Here is an 18,101-nt window from a genome sequence, read left to right on the forward strand (position 1 = left end):
TAATTTATATTTACTCGGTAAAACAAACTTTTTTCTTTTTTATGAAAGCGGGAGATCGAAAAGCATGAAAAATTTAAAACAATAGAAATTCATCAAATTTTAATAACATCGACACGCGTGAGAATAATTGTTTGATTCGAAATTACGAATGAAACGAATGGTGGAAAAATTTTCAGGCAGCTGCCCAATAAACTGGTACCACTTTTATTCGTTTGACGGGTCCCCGTTAGTCGGTGAACCTTTAAAAAAATGTTGCATCAGAGGTCGAGGATAATGTCATGAGAACATGTGATCGAGAAACGGAGTGTTTACGGCGACCCAAAGAGAACATTCGAGATGCAACGATCCGTGAAAAACCGGTATCTTTGTACGGGACTAGAAGCTCGAGTCTTTGTCGTTTTTTAATTTTTTTTTATTTGAGAATGCTTAAAAGTTCATCGTCGGGTTGGAAAGGTCGTGGCACAAGGTCAAGATTTTCCGTGCGAACTCACCTTGGCAGGTGAGGGGCCTCTTACGAGAGGAGGTGGCGCCCGATTTTTTGGACTCGCGCGGGGCTCCTCCTCTTGAGGAGCCGGTCCCGCTTGCTTGGCCAGATTCCGCAGTGCTGCCGCGAAACTTCTACTATTCTGTTGACCACCTGGCCCGGGACCGGGTGTGTGACCCGGTGGTAATACACCCGAACTAGGTCTGTGAGATTTGCCGATTGTCGTCGGTTGGGCTTTGGTGTTTGCTGGCTGAAGACCTGTAACACAAACGTCGAAAAGAAACGTTTAGAAGACGCTCGATCGCTCTCATTCGTGCTATTCGTTGGTATCGATGTTCGTGGATCATCGTTTTATTTGATCGTTACACTCCAGGACTTGATATTCAATAAAATGAACGATTTTTTTTCGGAAATTGTAAATTTTCTTTGAAATTAACGAATTGGCTCACTCAGTGGAGGTAAAGAAGTAAGATTTACTATAAAATTTTATGTTTTTAAGAAAAAGAGGAAAATTTAATGTTCTTGTCGAAAAACTGAAAATTTTGAACATCCAGCTTCCTGCATTTAATTTTTATTCACTATTCAATTACGCATTACAATTATTTTCTTTTGGGTTACGAAAAATATAAAAGAATCCGAATTTTCGAGGGCTTAAGGCGCGTGTCCTGAAAAATACGAGCCCACTACGAAGTTAACTGGCCACTGATCGACGCATTTTTTTATAAATTGAAACGCGGCATACTCCGTTCCTGTGAACGACACGTGGAGTTGTGACGGTTATTTTTTACGTCGCAATAGCGATGGACGCTTAGCCGAATCGTCTATTCGATTCGATTCATCGTCTTACGCTTGGTATCCCCCCGGGGTTAGAAACAATTGCTTCCAGGTCATGTATCAGCCTCGTAAGCGCGGAGCCGGATACGTAGACTCCCGGTCACTGCGAATAGAAGGAGCTCGAGCAGAGCTTGATACTTGGAAATATATGTATGGTTCACCCCCTTAACACTTTAGCTTTCCCAAGGGCTCGAGGAAAATGGTAGACCGCATGAAAGATTTTCCTTTTTCTCTCCCCCTCTCTTCGGGTATGACAAATACAATACAGAAAAACAACAATTCGCTCGAAAATTACGTAACTCACTAAGTGATTTTTTCCCCTTGCAGTCAGTGCCCTTAAGACGAGATCGTAAATATCAAGGAAGTTCACGCGAATCTAATGGAAATCGAAAATTCCAGCTTTGGGAGTTGAAGTGTATTTTCGGAATTATTATAGGATTCACCGTCCAGTTGTCGAGAAAGCAATCAACGAAAATCACATTTTTCGAAGGGTTGTGCACAGGCCCTTGTGGCATAGGCACACTTCCTGTCTGACCACCGTTTGGATATCTAATGAAATAGGATCCTCCCAACTTTGAACACTTAATTGAGGGTAACGAGTAATAAGGGCATAAACGGTGGAAGGTTTGACAACACCATGAGCCAGCTGGTTTAAAATATAGATATGCATACGCATATAAAAAGAAAATGGTTGTTGTTACATTTTGCTCGACGATTTTACTACGAAAGTATTTTAACCGCTATCATTTTATTAAAAATGTATTAATCTCAACAAATAAGTTAGACATAATTTTAATAATTGCGAGAATAAGTTTTAATCGTTTCTTTGATCATGAAAAGAGCAAAAAAGTTGAGTTGCTTTTTTGTATCACAAGTATCGCATGATCTTCCTTAAATAATTTCACAATTTTCTAGAGGTAAGCCGATAAAATCCGTGATGGAAATAAAAAGTAGAAAATCGTAATCTGCTGCGACGGTTTGAATAAAGCCACGCGATTCACGCGGGATTACAGCGAGTCGTGAAATTTCTACAAACCTCTGGGAACAAAAAAAAAGAGGTTCTTGAATCCCAAGAAAAGCGCGTGACGCTTGTTTTCGTTTACTTCGCTCGTGTGCTATTTATTAAATACCTCATCAGTGAAAGTGCACGAGCGTGTTTTTTCAGCGCTTAGCTTCACTTTTCCTGTTTCTTGTCGCATCTCGACGTATCCTCCTCCATTGAAATCTCACGTGATATTTCATTTCGATCGGGAGTTTCGTCTCAGCGTCCTTGCTATTCTTCTCTTTCATTTTATTTCTCGACGTCGTCCTCGCACGCTTGAGAGATGAAACATTTTTTTGAATCTAAGATTTTAGAGATCTTCGGCGTTGAGGTATGAGAAATGTGTTTAATTAATTATCATTAATTGCGAACTTTATAAGTATCGAGTGGATTTAACGAAGCTGTAAACACATTCTTCACATATTTTTCTATCACTTATGAAAGTTTGTGCAAATTTCATATACAAAGGCGGGAAAACCACTGAAATCTGCGAGAGACTGCAAATTCATTACTGCCTATTAGATTTTAATATCGAAATCTCTTTGTTAATTCGATTACCAGATGAACTTCCTTAAGTTTGACAGAAGGTGTTTCGTACAAAAGAGCAAAGATGAGAATAGATGCTGCTGGGCTTTTGATTTCCGGAGCACGATGCTCGGCGACGATCGCCGAATATGGCGGGAAAAAACAAAACAACAAAACCTACAGCAAGGAAAATATTCAACCGTAAAGAAAATCCGCTGTCAATGGAGGACGATGAAGAAAAATTAACGTTATTCAGAATATTCGATAATACGAGGAGAGGAATCAGCAAAAATTCTGTACGAAAAGTCAAAGGAAATTGGTTTCCTGCGTGAACGTTTAGCCAATTTGCTTGACCGGCGAATCGATTTGAGGCTTATTCGTCAGATACGAGAGCTCCCCCGTTCGTTGGAAACGTGCACATCATTTGGGCTTCCATTCACTTCTTTTAACCCTTCAATCCCAAAAGAGCCAAGTTTTTTGTGCGACTCCGAGAGCAAAAACTCGCTACTAACAGCGGCGAATAATTTAGTGAGGGTAAAAAGCTCGGTCTCTTGGGTTTTACGTTCGAAAGCTATTTTATTAAATATTTGGCATTAAGGCACTGCGACGTCTCCCGCTACGTCAGATGTTTTACGAAATTAAGAAACTTCGAAGTTATCGTAACACGAATTAGAGAGCGATGCTAAAATAGCGAGTCTAACAATGAGAGGGAACTTTCTGCTTAAATTTTCATGCGATCCAGACACATGTCATCATGTTCAGAGTCGAGATGAAAAAAAGTGTCGGTACAACCATTTTTCTTGATAACTAAGGCAGTAACACGAGAGAGGATTAAGACGGACGTTGGAAACCGTCCGTGGTAAGGTTTCATTTATTCCTTTTCTTCGCGAAAAAAGTATCTCCCCGTAATGAAGAGATTTTTAGCCGAAACAGGCAGCGGGATTTTATTCCCCGTGAGATAAAAGTACGTGGATTATAACCAGTTTGCGGACGTTGAACAAAGGTTTGCATGTCGAGGAAAGGTAGAAAGCAAGGAATGAAAAAAGGAGCGGGAGAATTAGAAATAGGACTTTCGAGGCTTAAAAAGAAGTGAAAGCAACGATTGCAGCATGCGTAACATGGCTCATCAGAAATTCTACGTGTACACAACGTGTATAAGAAACAGGGGAGTGCGAAAGAGAGAAAGAAGGAAAAAATAAAAGCAGCAACGCGGAGTTTAATATTCGACGGAGGGGGAAAAATGGGGAGTGAGAGAGTTGACTCCCCGTGACGCGTGTATAACACAGGCGTCCGAGGGTTGGAGATGCCCCCGGGTCGTACGGGCCTTCAAAGGGTGACGAGGTGGTTCGGGGGTGGATTTTAAGCAGCTTACAGTCTGTTACCATGGTAACACCACAGAGCTAAGAGACACGAGCTGAGTATCCACGTTTTTGTGTGCCAAATATGTACGTGTGTGTGTGTGTGCGCGGAGGTCTGAAGGTGTGCAGTGTGTCCGTATACGTAGGAGTCTGCTGCCTTCGGAGTCCCCTTCTTCAACACTTACTCAGATGCCTTTCAATCTCGTTTCCGACCTCTTCGAGGATTACGTCACTAGCCCTGTTTTTACGCCAAATTGTTTTAACCGTTGAACGTGTACGAGCGCTTCCAATATATAATCTCATAAAGTGAAAATCTCTTTAGGGATTTTCCTCAATCTTTCGCACGGCCCACCGCGGGACATTGGCAAATTCAGGCGGGCTATAATAAATCGGATTTCAGAAGCACGGAAGTTGGAGAAGGCAAGTTTCATCGGATGAAAACTCTGAGCGGCTCCAACACTTCGCACCGATCGATTCTCGCCAGCGGAATTTTCCATCTGGAATATCGAATTCGGTTTACCCACCGTTTTACGCTATTACGCAAATACGTAAACACCCGGAAGCGCGTAGATAAAAAATTTTAGGAAATTCGCATGAATTCGCCTCGTGGGCCAGCACAGAAATCGAAAGAACGAGCGCGGAGAGTCCAAGTAGAAGCTCAGGCTTGGGAAAACGTGGAAAAATTAATCCAGCATTTTAGATGCCAATTTTTAAAATGCTTCGTCATTTCCCGAATTGGCTGGAATGCCATGAAAAATATTTATCTCAACCAGACGCGAAACAATGGAGCCTTCCCGGCGGAAAAACTTCCTCGGAGTATCGACTGAGGATGTGCGAATCGGGGATAATCGACGAAAACTGCTGATGTATATTATCCCGGTAAACAAAAGAACCGCGAACAATGAGGTTGACAATGCGTGTGCGTTGCTGTCTGAAGGAGATCGAGGCATAAAAAACAACGGTAAGAAAAAAAAAGAGAATACGAAAAAATAGCTTCACACCCTCGGAGGATCGAGGGCGTCATAAATTTCCGGCAATATGCAAGCATTATATGCAAGAGTCCCGAGGCACTTTCTGCTTCGGAGACGGATGCTCCCTCCGGGTTCTTTTTCTATCGATCTTCACGTATCTATATTTATGTGCATATCTACACGGAAGAGAACGGGGTAAAATGAGATGGCTGGGAAAATATTGTATTTTTTATTCAAACTCAACGTATTTTCTTATTGTTTTCCCTCATAATTGAGAAATGCACTCAATTTTTTGATAAATATTCCTGACAATAGTCGATTATTTGAGATTATCTCGAAAGTATATGCAAAGAAAATGTTTTCGGATGTTTTTTTTTTTGTATTTTGATGACGAGGATCTTTGTTAGCAATGCAGATGGCGGTGGAGCGGTCCTGGAGTTGGTTAAACGAAAGTAAGAATTTTGGAATTTGAAAATATTTCGAAAATCATTAACAGAAAAGAATGGTTTCAAGTTTCTTTTTTCTGTTGGGTTTACGAATTAAACAATTGAAGTGAACCTTTTTAAACAAAGTGCTGTGAAGTTATTCGAAAAGTTAGAGAAATGGAATTTTCAAATTTTCTCTCTCTTGAAAAGCAATCGTTTCGATGTGAGGGAAAAATGGAATTCCTCGAAACGAATTTCGTTTAGAGTGAAAAAATTTGAAGTAAAAAGGATTTTTGAATCGGAGGTAATGCGGAAACGGAAGAAATTCGCAAACAGAATAAAATGTTGACTCGTTTTTGAAAAATCTCATTTCGCCCCGAGTTCGGTGAGAGGTTGCTACGCGTTGGGCTTGGCAAATAGCTTCGCCCCTTTCGAAGGGTGGGTAGAGAGTTCGAAGGAAGAGAAAACCCCGTTACCAGACGCATCGGATCCCGTACATACGATAAAGTTACACGTAATGTATATACACACGCAAAATATATCTACGTCTATAAACATATTTGACAAGCGCGAAAAAGAGAAAAGTCAGCATCGCCGAGGTAAACTTTATGAGCGAGTTTTGGAAGCCCTCCGGGTATTATAAAAAAGTAACAATAAAAAGAGCCTTTAGAGTGGTAAATATATGAATGTTATGACGCACATGACAATGTATATGTCAAAAAGACATTATAAATCTTTGCTAACGATCCTGCCCTCCGGTATTTCCTCCCACGACGAACAATATCTCAGCCTTTTATTCCCACTCATCGCTTTCTTTATTTCCTGAAGGAAAACGTCTCATCGGATCGTGCAGCGCATTACATTTCTCGTGTCCCGGAAAACACTCGTAATTACTAAAACATAAAGGGAATTCTTCCGTAAAAAAGATTCAATTATATGGCCACGTCAAAATGCTACGGACCCATTATGTGCACAGTAACGACCGTTTGGCTTCTCGTTGAGGAGTAACGAGAATTTTTATTGCCTTTTTTCCCCTTGGATCATTTTCTTTCATTATTTTTTCTGGAAGACTAAACGTTGGGTGTCTTGAAATTATTATTATGGTGCGAATACATTATTTATTTTGGTAAATATGCAAAAAGTTGAATCATGGTAAAATTTAAGAAAATTGGGAATTGAGGGACAACTTTGAGGGCGGGGAAAGTCAAACTTGCGATCGTGTAAGCTTAATCGTTGGTTGTTGCCAACAATCTCAATGCTCGATTTTTTTCAATTATTTCGATTTAACGGCCAACGGCAAACTAATGGATTTGCAAAATTGCAAAATTTCGCATAAAAAACGAGTCGACGTAATTGTTTTCGAGCGCTAACGCAAAAAACCCGTGCCTTTGGGTTTCCTGAGTCGAGAAACAACGTTTTCGTATGAATACAATCTCGACTCGAATAATTCTGACTGCAACTTTGTCCTCAGTCTAAAAAAGAAAGTCGAACAAGAAGTTTCTGCCAAAATCGCATAAAGAAAACTCGATAATTGGACTCGTATCGAAACGTCGTAAAAGAAAGATCGAATGAGATTATTGGACGTCAAAAAATTCTTAGAAAGTCACTCGAACAAATCCCTTCGGTTTCTCGCTCTTCTTTCAGCACGAAGAATTTTCTGACTCGACTACAAGTGAGAATACCGAACAATCAATGACACCTATATTTTATATGTTTCGAGATCGGAGAGAAGCAACTGCGATTGAGGGGGCTCTTGTTCATTAGCTGAACGATGAGAAGTCCGCAGTATGGCCTGATCTCCTATTTTATGGCCGGCTCTCCCCATTATATGCGCTCATTGTGTTTCGACTCTCACGGGCTCGTTTGCTCGGAAGGACAATTTCATAGCTCTTTATTCATCCCCCTACGCATCGCCGATTCACTCACGTTGTTCGTCCATTGTATTATTAATTATTCTCATCCAATAAAAACACAGGACGTAGGACGCTCGCGCGGTATCACTTCGAGAGTTGAAGGATCATTTTGTACATTTGCATCAGATCTCTCTTCGAAAGGAGACATCAACCGAGCTTCAAGGTCACTCACACTTGGAAAACTTCCCTCAGCTAGTAATGCGGAGCTCGTAAAAACCGTGACGATGAAATAAGAAAAGAGCAACGAAACAATGATCGATGATCGGGGAATCAGTTTGAAAATTTCTTGGTGGATTTTTTTCGTCAATAATTTTCCGCTGGGTCATGCGACCAAAATTGAAAATTTACGAGAAACGTAATTCCCGAGGCAAAACAAGAATTCTTCGGAGACTTTAAAATACGTGCTAACTGAAATTTCATGGAAAACGAATCTGCGAGCATCTTCTGATTTCCGGTGTGCCACGAAGTTTTATGAAAAAAAGAAAAGCTGCGATTTTTAGAGACTCTCGTTCCAACGGATACGTTGTAATTAAATTTTCTTCGAATTTAATAATCAACTAGAGGCTTCGAATGAACGCATTCTCGGCTCTCCAGAACGGCACAACTACTCGTCATCGAGTCACAAAAACTGTTCGAAAGAAAATAACACAATTATCACTTGGCATCAATTCATCGAAAATCCGCGCCACGGTAAAATCGCTCCAGTTCTAGTCACGCAAAAAAAGTCTTCGCAATTCGTATTTCAATGATTCTTCGATGATTCTTTCGATTCCATGTACGACGAAACGAGACGGGAAATGAATGTGAGAAATATTTAACACTAAAAAATTGGTAGCAATCGACGTGGCCAGGAGGAATCCCGAACGACCGGTTTCCGAAGAGAAAGGGTTGATCCGCTTTGCCCGTCGTTCTGTAAATACACGCACATACATGGCTGCACTTGTACAAATATAAGCACGAAGTTACATATAGCTTTGGGGAAATGTTTATATCACCGGGCAGGAAACGAGAAGCCGAGTAATACGGATCCTCGCGTATGGGTGTTATTCGGATCCGTATATGCAGAAAAAGAGAGAAAGCGAGAGCGTTGTACAATGTACAAAGGCAAAGGATAGCGTACTACGAGAAATGGAGGAAGGAAACTGGTCGTGAAATTCACGAACGAATAAGCGGCACGTAGAGAGGCGGCGGCGGCGGCGGGTGATTCGGGGAGAGTTTGAGGGTTTCAGGTTATGCCAGTGCGGCCTGTATTATATGGAGGGAGTTCCAGGGGTAGCCAAAATTCGAAAGAGAGATAGAAACAGAGAGCCACCCTTACGAGTCCCTTGACATTTTGCCAAGCACCCCCATTGAATCACCATATAAACGACTCGTGGCCCCGTCGCCGCGGTCCCAGCTTCAACCCCTGATCCCCCGTAACCTCAAATATACGTTTCGTTTTGGTGTTCGTGCCTCCGCACACGCACACACATACAGGCATGAACGTACACAAGAGTAGGCGAGCCGAGAAGAGGTTCGGGGTTTCCATAGTGGTCGAATATGGCTTTTGGAATGGCTGCGCGATGCGCGATCCCATGAGCGAAAGAGCTCGTCTCTCACATAGGCGTAATTCGCCATCACCGTGACCCCGACTCTCACCCCTACTTTGTGAACGTTGATCCTAAAGGCATACCGTATACTCTTTTCTCCGCGCTGAAACAAACCCCACCAATGGTTCTGCTACCATTCAAAGCAGCACCAATTTTCCTCCACGAGACTTCGTCTTTCCCTAAATTTACGAAAGTAACGCACTTTTATGAAATCGTACCAACTGCACTCTCTTCGCAGCAATGTTTTGCTGTAACAACGAATAGGTTTTACAGATTTAAGGCACGTTGAGGGGCGAATTCATAGTTTTAGGTTAAAAAAAAAAAAAAAAAAACGTGCGGGAATAGAGAATAGTGCACTATTTAAGGAGGCTCGTATTTTTATTGTAAAAATACGAATATTCGTGTAAATCTCCCCTGGGAACTCGATGATCTGTCGTGACCAAATGGCGAGTCAAATGGAGCCAATGTCACTCTCCGTTTTTTCAAATATTTCTATGCCAAAAATCGAGTCGTTTGGTTGGTTTGATGGGACTATTTTACGAATATTTCTACAAATCTTCCTTGGGAATTTGATTTTTGTTTCTAGGACCGAAAGTAGCCTATGTTACCCAAAAGTCAAGTAGATTGGTTGCTTAGTTTGGGTGTGAACGAAGGACAAACGAACAAGCACACTTTCAACGCACAAAACACATTTATAATATTAGTTAGGATTAGGATTGCAAAGAACCTCGTACCGAGTTGCTAGTGAATCGGTATTTTGTCGTTCCCGAATTTTTTTTATTGCCTATTTAATCGGTAGAGCAATAAGAAAGTTGAGTCTCTTGACGCATGAAAAATTGAAAAACTTGCACTCGTTTTATGGTGCCAAATACTTGGATCGTAGATCGAACTGTTTTTGGCAATCGAACGAAATTGAAGAGTCAAATTGTCTGAAAAACATAATACGATTTCGGTTTTGTTGCGTGGAAAAAATATTTTACTTTTTTTACTGGGAATCAATTGAGTTTTTATTCTAGAAAAAGGTGACAGGATGGGAGGAACCGACCAGCTTGTATTTTTACAGCGTCGCGACTTTGAGGCACACATTTTGCGTGATTTTCAACTATGGAGTTTATGTAATAAGCAAATACGTAAAGAAATAATGATAAATAAGGAAACAGGAAGAGAGAGGGGGCGACGAGAAACGTTCCAACCCCTGAAGTGGTAGGGAAGAAAGTATCGATTGGCCACCGCCGCGTGCTGAAAGCCGGTCATTCAATTCCCAAGAGTCTCGACATGATAGGCCACTCTACGTGTGGTTATCCTTCGTCTACGTAAGCTTCTTACACTCGGAAAAATTTGATTCGAATAACTATAAATTTGAGGAAATTAATCTCTCGTTTAACCATGTAACTATTTGAGGATCGTGAGGCAATATCGCGTAGCAAAAAAGATTCAAAATTGACACTGCTTCACGAAGCAAATGAATTTCCCAATTATTTATGAAAAAAAAAAAAAATTAAAAAATTAATTTCTCTACAAACCCAATTAACTCTGACAAATTCTACTGATTGTTGCCAAAGTTGAATGTGTTCAGATTCAAACTAAGTAAGAATAAACGATTCTTTTATCGACACTATTTAAAACGACGAATTGTGCCTTCGATTCCATAATCAAGGTACAACCCATAAAAGGGAAAACGAAGGATCTTCAGAGCTTTTTTCAGGGACAATATAAATCGAGAAAATTCAATGGGCCAGTAGATTTGGCCCTCAGGGTCAAAAATATTTGAAAAATTTCCATGAAACGAGAGGCATTGGGGTACGAAGAAAAAAGAAATCTCGTGAAATGCTGCATAGACATTGCAATATGAAAGGGTTTTCTTTGAAAAGTACGAGAGCACAGGCTGGGCACGAAGCGAGGCACACACGTACAAGCAGCAATCGCTCGTGGCAAAGGATCGTTGAACCACTTTGACGAACGATCGCAGTACCTGCAGCGCGATAAAAAAAGGGAGATAGAAAACTTTATGCGATCGACCCCCACTTTCCTCGTGCATATATCGCGCCCATTCTTTAGATTATACACCAATATGCTGACGGATGCTCTCGAAAAAAAGAGAGACCCAAAGTGGCTTGTGTCTCACAGAGGCACATGCCCCATTTCATTGTCCGCATATCTTTCGACTTTGTCGGTGGTCTATCCTGAAACCGTCACATTCACTTGATGCACAAACTACAAAGCACCGTTCTCGCTCAACAGAACCGCGTGATATTAAATTTTCTGATTTCTTTATACGCTTATGGATTCGAGTTTCTTCGTATAGTAAAACCGTTTGTTTACTTTTATTATTATCGTTTATGCCATTTATAATGTCCAACGTAGCCCAGTTACTTTTTTAATATATACGAATTCGGATTTACGTACGGTCATTTCAAAATTAATGTTTCGATATTTTTCTGAATTGTAGGCAATAAAAAACAAAAAATTCGGTACCACAACCTGCGGAAATTGATTCCTCGAATTCGGTTCGCAGTTACCACGTGGAGAGTATTTTCAGTTCATATAAGCTTGGAGCAGTCTGAGAAATTTTTTTTCCATCAACGATTTTGGTTGGTAGCTCAATTTGTTTTTTGGTTTCTTCATGCAATTTTGCGTGTTGATCATCGAAGTTATGCGACCTTTTTTTAGCATATTTAAATATTCATTTTATATTTGAAAATATTATTTCGATATTTGAGGATGAATGTGAAAACATGACGCTTTGATCCCTCAGATTTTTGTACTATTCGAGTCAGCGGAACGCTGTGCCATCCATTTGCAATGCAAGGGCCCCGTGAGAAAAGATATTCCCTTCAAAAGTCGAGATCATAAATAAAATGAGTTAATATAAAAGTAAAAAATATGTTCTACCGAAGAAATTTCACGTTGGCGCAAATCATTCGAAGTGTTCGGGGCCGTAGAATTTCCATATAAATTTGTTAGATCGAAGCACGTGATGGGAATCCGAGATTTAATAACGTTTTGTTCGAGCTCTGGAGCTACTGTGCTTCAGCTACTATCTTTCGCTACCATCGGCCCTCGGTCTCTGGTAATCTTTGCTATATTCTGCGCGTTCTCTCCTTCTTTTTTCCTCTGTCACGAATGATATGAAAAGCTCATGCTCGCGTCGCGAGAAAGAAGTGGAAAGGAAACCTCGAGGGAAAAGGACGAGGAAGGAAAGTGGAAATGGTAAAAAAATTATTTTTTTTTTCATCGGACATTAAAAGACAGTGAGTTTGAGAATTTTCCAATTTTTTTTGACAAATCAGAGCATCATTCGCGAGCGTATTTAGGTCGTTTTTCATAATTGTTCAAGTTCTATGTCATTACGTAATGGAGCATTACTAACGAAACGAATGATCGATCAGTTCAAAAACAAAATCATTTGACCGATCGTAATAAACTAAACAACTTATTCATTCAAAATACCAAAAAAATATGCGAGCCTCAATCATAATTCCTGGAAATCGCTCCACTTTTATGAATTGCATGAAAAACGATTGATTGTTCAACCGTCAGTATTCATACAGGCAGAAAACGATCACGGAGAATTCGATCATATATTCGTCCCTCGGTCAACGGAAGCAGGGAATAAAATCAACAGATTCGATCACGAGCTCCTATCCGGGACAGCAAAAAAAAACAGGAGCCAACGGCGTGGGAGAAGAGGACGGAAAAAATACAAAATTGGTTGTAGCAACGGGAATGAATTTTTTTTGTATTTTCCATCGACATGTCAAATGCCTTCGCTCGGACTCGGTGCATTGCGCTCTCTAAATACAGTCATACAAAGGCACAGGCAATTTTTCCATAAAAAATATAAAATTGTAGTGGATGGCTGCGTGGCCGATGAAATTCAAAACTCCCAGGGCGCCCCTCACTTCAGTCGCGTGCGGGGTTTTGCGTGGGCGCGTGGATGAGCCAATTCACGATTTGAGTTGGACTCCCCTGAGCCAGGCCGCTCACGCCGGCACTCCAAACTCGAACTCTCTTTTGGACCTCGCGAAGGAATAAATTTCGAGGTAAATAGTCAAATGAAATCTCGACCGCACTCTCGTGTGCTGTGGGCTTCGTAAAAAGCTGCACGGGCATGACGGTGTGCGACAACGAGAGGATGAAGCGAGATGGTCAAAGGGTTGGAGTGCAACGGAGCAGGAGAAAAGGCTCGGGGTGGGAGGTTGAGCGGAGCGTTGTGAAAACACGTTCGCTCATTAATTCCTAGAGGGGTACGCTATAAAATCCCCTTTTGCTGAAACAGCTACGAGAACACGATTCCGCCAATCTCTCGCACCTCCCGCTCCCTCGTCGTTTTTCTTTTTCTTTTTCCCCCCTTTTTTCATCGGTACGTTTCTGTAGCCGGCACGTCGCGCACAGCAGCGTTCGATGTTTCTATCGCAGGCTCGCTCCCAGCACGATGAAAAGTCTCATTTCCCATACCGCGATCTCCGTGCTGCTGCCCAGGGCGATAGAAAATTCGTGTAGAGTCCGACGAAACGAGTCAACCGCAAAAACGTACACACGCGTAGATGGACGCGTTGTGTCTGCCTTGGTAAAATGAGCTCGTATGTGCGGCTATCAATGTAACTGACAGTTCGTAGGTATACGCTGTAGTACAAAATTGCTTCCAACTTTCATGCAATTTTAATGTTACATGTGGAATTAATTTTACTTCCCCGGCGTATAAAACTACCATTTGCGAGGAACGTATCGTTTTTTTTCTTCTTTCACAATAACGTTGACAGATGTTTTACAAATACCCGAGGGAGCGAAGAGATACGCTTAGGTTTTGGATTTTTTTTTCCAAGTGGGTGCGACGTTTCACGTCCTCGCCATACGCGAATATGCGACCAGCATATGTTCGGTGGTGTATCTGCAAGCGTTTACAGAGGATTGAAATATACGGAGCTCCAAAGATCGTGAGTCTCGTTATTATCGAATTTTTATGAGGTTAGAGAGACTGAAATAGAAACGAATGATAAAAATCATTCTCAAACGTGGTGTAGTCACTTTGCAATTCGTGTTCCAGTATTTTTCTTGATTAGTTTTTTCTGAGTAACAAATCTGACTACATAGGGACCGTCTTCGATTTGCTTCCCCTCTTCTGCTGGTATCTTTGGTTGTTTGCATAACTTCGGAAGCATATTTCCTTAAGGGAGTTCGATCGACCGGCCCTCACTCGTGTCAAACCTCTGCAGTACTGTAATATATGCATGAGTCGACACTGCGATCAATGATATTATTATTTCAACGAAGAAAGCGCTCTCAATGGGCGTTAAGCCGAGTTTTATCGAAAGGAGGCTTGTAAGTCACTCGGAATTGTACCGTCGGCTAAATTAATGAAAAAATTTCGTTATTTCTGATGATTTAATTGCTCAACGTTTCAGCAATTTTGTGTTATTCAATGGCGATTGCTCCAAGTTCAAAAAAAGGGGAAATCGTTCAATTTCAAGTACAGTACGCTGCAAAAGGCAGCGTCAATTTTTTCGTAAGATTTTTCGATCTACAGGAATTAGCGTGCTTTTGAATTTGCGCAAAAATTTCTGTTTGGAATTGAAAGTTGTTTTATTTATTTTTTTTTCTTTTTCAGTACAAAAAATCCAAGTGATTTTCAGTACGTTTATGCTGGTAAAAAATGAATTGAAGCGATCCTCGCATCACTTTTGATAGGCTTATCAACGACGTGATTTTCCACAGGTTTAGCTCTTGGAACTCGTTTTTCTTTCGAATTTTTTTCACCATCGGCGGGACAAGAGTGAATTCCGTGCTTAATGGCACGTAAAAAAAGCTTTGAATTAGCGCGACGACTGCTCGCATTGGGGTGCGCTAATTGTCATTCCTTTCATCCCTCAAATGCGGCGCTTACTTGGAGAATAGCAAAGCGTGAAAGCGAGAGGGGCGCAGGCAGAAAACTGAAAAAAGCGCAGACCTTTCGCATGCCTACTTCGGGCAAGCCCCAATTGCGTTTCTCTCAAGTTAGCATTTCGCCACACTTTGTTTTCTTTCCTTCGACGCTCCGCGCGTATCAAGCCACTCTGCGTTTGCATATAAACGCGCCGCTTCACCCTCGGTGCTCAAAAGAAACGAGCAACGGATGGACGATAGCGTTTTGTGAATAAGTTTTTCCTGAAAGTTTCTCATTAAGCGCTGGAATTGTGAAGAAATAGAAACAACCTCGAGATTTTGCGATTTCTTCAACACCCACACACGTTTAAGGCATTTGCACGGCTTCTTTTTCTCCCAAAACCCCGAAAATTTTGAGCTATTTAGTCACCCGGAATTCTCGTACGATTTTCTTTTTTTCATTTGTCGAATTTTTTTGAAAATCAGATTTTCTTTCCTGAATGCAGGAACACAGCTGCTCCAACTTTCAGATGATTTTTTATCGTCGTATAATCCAAGGACGGTTGATCGTAGAGTAAAGAATTGAACTAGCTGTGAAAGTGGAAAGTGCCTAAATAAATAAAAACGTGGTCGCTGATAATTCGTATGGAAAGCCGCACGAGGAATGTCCGAATATTCAAAGAGCTTTCAGCTTTTGAAATACAAAATTGGCGTCAAGTTCCTCGTACAATTAATGGAAATCCGAAGGGAGCGAAGGTATTTAGAGATCGAGATTATATTCAGGATCAAAGTTTCAAAGAGTGCGAGCCGAAAAAGTAATAACTCTCGAATGGGGGTTTTGCCGAAGTAATTGTGAGAACAGTTGGACCGCGGGCGGGGACAATATTCCGAGGGTATATACGAGGGAAAGAGCTTTATTGATTTAATCAACATTTTTGCACGTCGGGTCGCCGAGTTAACAGCGTATTTTGGAGCGTTGGTGGCGGGCCACGCCTGCGCGAAACTCTCATACACGTTTTTCTTTCTCCCTTTCTCTCACTTAGTGTCAACCGGCGCTATAGGAACGTTTCGACTGCAGCAAAAGCCCCAACATCGTGCACAACCGCGAATTTTTTTTCTCCTCCTTTTCCGAATCCCGCAACGATTTCATTTCAATTATAGTCTCGTGAAAGTTGGCTCTCGCGCAAACAGTCAAAAGCTCTCTGATCCGCCCGGAGCACCGAGCCCGATTGCGTCGTGGCTCATCGAACGCACCGCAGAACACACGCAAACTTTCAACGACATACACATCGAAGTATTCCAGACGCGAGGAGGCAGAATGTGGCTGGCTATGCCGTTTTACTTGAACCTTCAATATTTGTTGACTCCTCTTCGTTCGATGCTCCTTTTCGTTTCAGTTTTTCCATTTCGTTTATTTCATAGCTAGTACGAATCTATTCGATCCATACGAACGGAAATTTTATTTTTCATTTTCATTATCAAACTTTTAGCGAACTCCCAGAGTTATTTGGGCGATTATCGATTCTTCTGTACTTCGTTGCAGTTCGCTATAATTCCGTAGTGCTTTCAATAGCTCCCGCATTTTTTTTTCATTCCGTAAAATAAAACTTTCACCCTGCCAAAAAAAAATTCATTAGATCGAGAAACATGTTGATTTCCTTCCACTGAAAAGTCATTGGAAATTTTACATGCTATTGTCCAAAATTATCATCCAAAAGTGTCCGACGCAAATGCAAGTGTTGGGAAAGCGATAAAAGAGAACAGTTTTAATACCGAAACTGTTTTTTAACGTTTTGTTAAAGCGAAAGTGTGGAGGAGGCTTGGTGACTTTGCATAATGAACACTGAAATGCAAAATCCGATACGAGATTTCTCGCTACTGCAGATTGCAGGAGGGCTTTTGGATTGGAATATCACGGTAATGTGTATTGTTGAGGAGGGTTTAAGGATTTAGTCAGCAGAGAGGAAGTTATTTTGGTTCTTCGACGAGAAACCACTTTCGAGTCGTCCGGTTCGCTTCAGTGAACGTTTTACGGCAATCGCTCCAACGAACATTCGAGTCTATGCCGCCCAGAAAATGAGAACTGAACGGCATGCGGGAGCGAACGAGCGTGAGGAGCCAAAGAAATTCTGCAAAGAATGGAAAACCGAGAAAGAGCTTTCTTACAGCGCCGTGGAATGTCCATGCATGCATACTAATTAAATGATTTAACGAGCTCACTCTTAAGTGCAGTTCTACATTATAACTGCACGAAGCGTTTTTTCTGGCGGGATAGTTACGAAGCATCTCCTACGATGTGGCAATGTCAAAATACTTTTTCGGATCGATCGTTCGTCCCTGCATCCATGACAGTTTGTTGCCAATTCAAAGTTCCGCCGTTCAAATTTCTAGTGTGCAGTGGAAAAATAGCAAAGTGTTTAGATTAATTGCTCTCATTTTATTATTCTGGATTAACGATATAAAACTTTTGTTGAAAACTGTTTTAAATTAATTCTGAGATCGTAATGAACCAGTGGAATGATAATTTTAATTTTACAAGACCGCGAAAAGTCTCTTAAAAACTATTTTTTATTTATGATTTTGAATTTTTACGCGGAGACGCTAGTCGCCATACTGTTTCGGTTCGTGACGTCACTCCGTTAGTAAACGATACGAATGCGAAAGAGGAAGTATAACAAGATTTGTGAAAATGATGAGTTATAACGTATATCATTGGTGTTTTGTGCCTGAATGAAGTAATACAAGTGTAAAAACGCCACAAAAATTGTGAATTCATCACTAGCATCGACGTATTTATCATTGGTATATTTGCACTTTCTGCTTTCACAAAACCGTCTTGCATGGTGCGATTTTAATGAAATAAATGATAAAAGTCTACAATTGTGATAATAACTTGTAAAATTTCCAAATAACCCAGAGCGCACCATCAAAATCTAGATCGTTTACTATCGGAGTGACGTCACGTTGAAATCCAATATGGCCGATGGCGTTTCAGACGTTTGAAAGACGGATGAAAAAAGACGATTTTAAAAATTGAGTTATAAAATTTACATTGCACTTCTATGAATAAATATCGACGTTTCTCGTTTACTTTTTAC

At 41.0% G+C, this 18,101-nt stretch overlaps 1 protein-coding gene across 3 annotated transcripts in view; it reads right to left on the reverse strand.

The window, feature by feature from the left end:
- LOC122407482 (uncharacterized) overlaps nucleotides 1-18,101 on the reverse strand; it is a 92,954-nt gene that overhangs the window by 13,165 nt on the left and 61,688 nt on the right. For all 3 annotated transcript variants that reach the window (XM_043413727.1, XM_043413725.1, XM_043413726.1), the window contains exon 9: nucleotides 492-742. In XM_043413727.1, coding sequence (XP_043269662.1) covers nucleotides 492-742 — 251 coding nt within the window. The remainder of the gene's footprint in view (nucleotides 1-491; nucleotides 743-18,101) is intronic.

This window comes from Venturia canescens, chromosome 3 (assembly GCF_019457755.1).
Source record: "Venturia canescens isolate UGA chromosome 3, ASM1945775v1, whole genome shotgun sequence".
NCBI lineage: Eukaryota > Metazoa > Arthropoda > Insecta > Hymenoptera > Ichneumonidae > Venturia > Venturia canescens.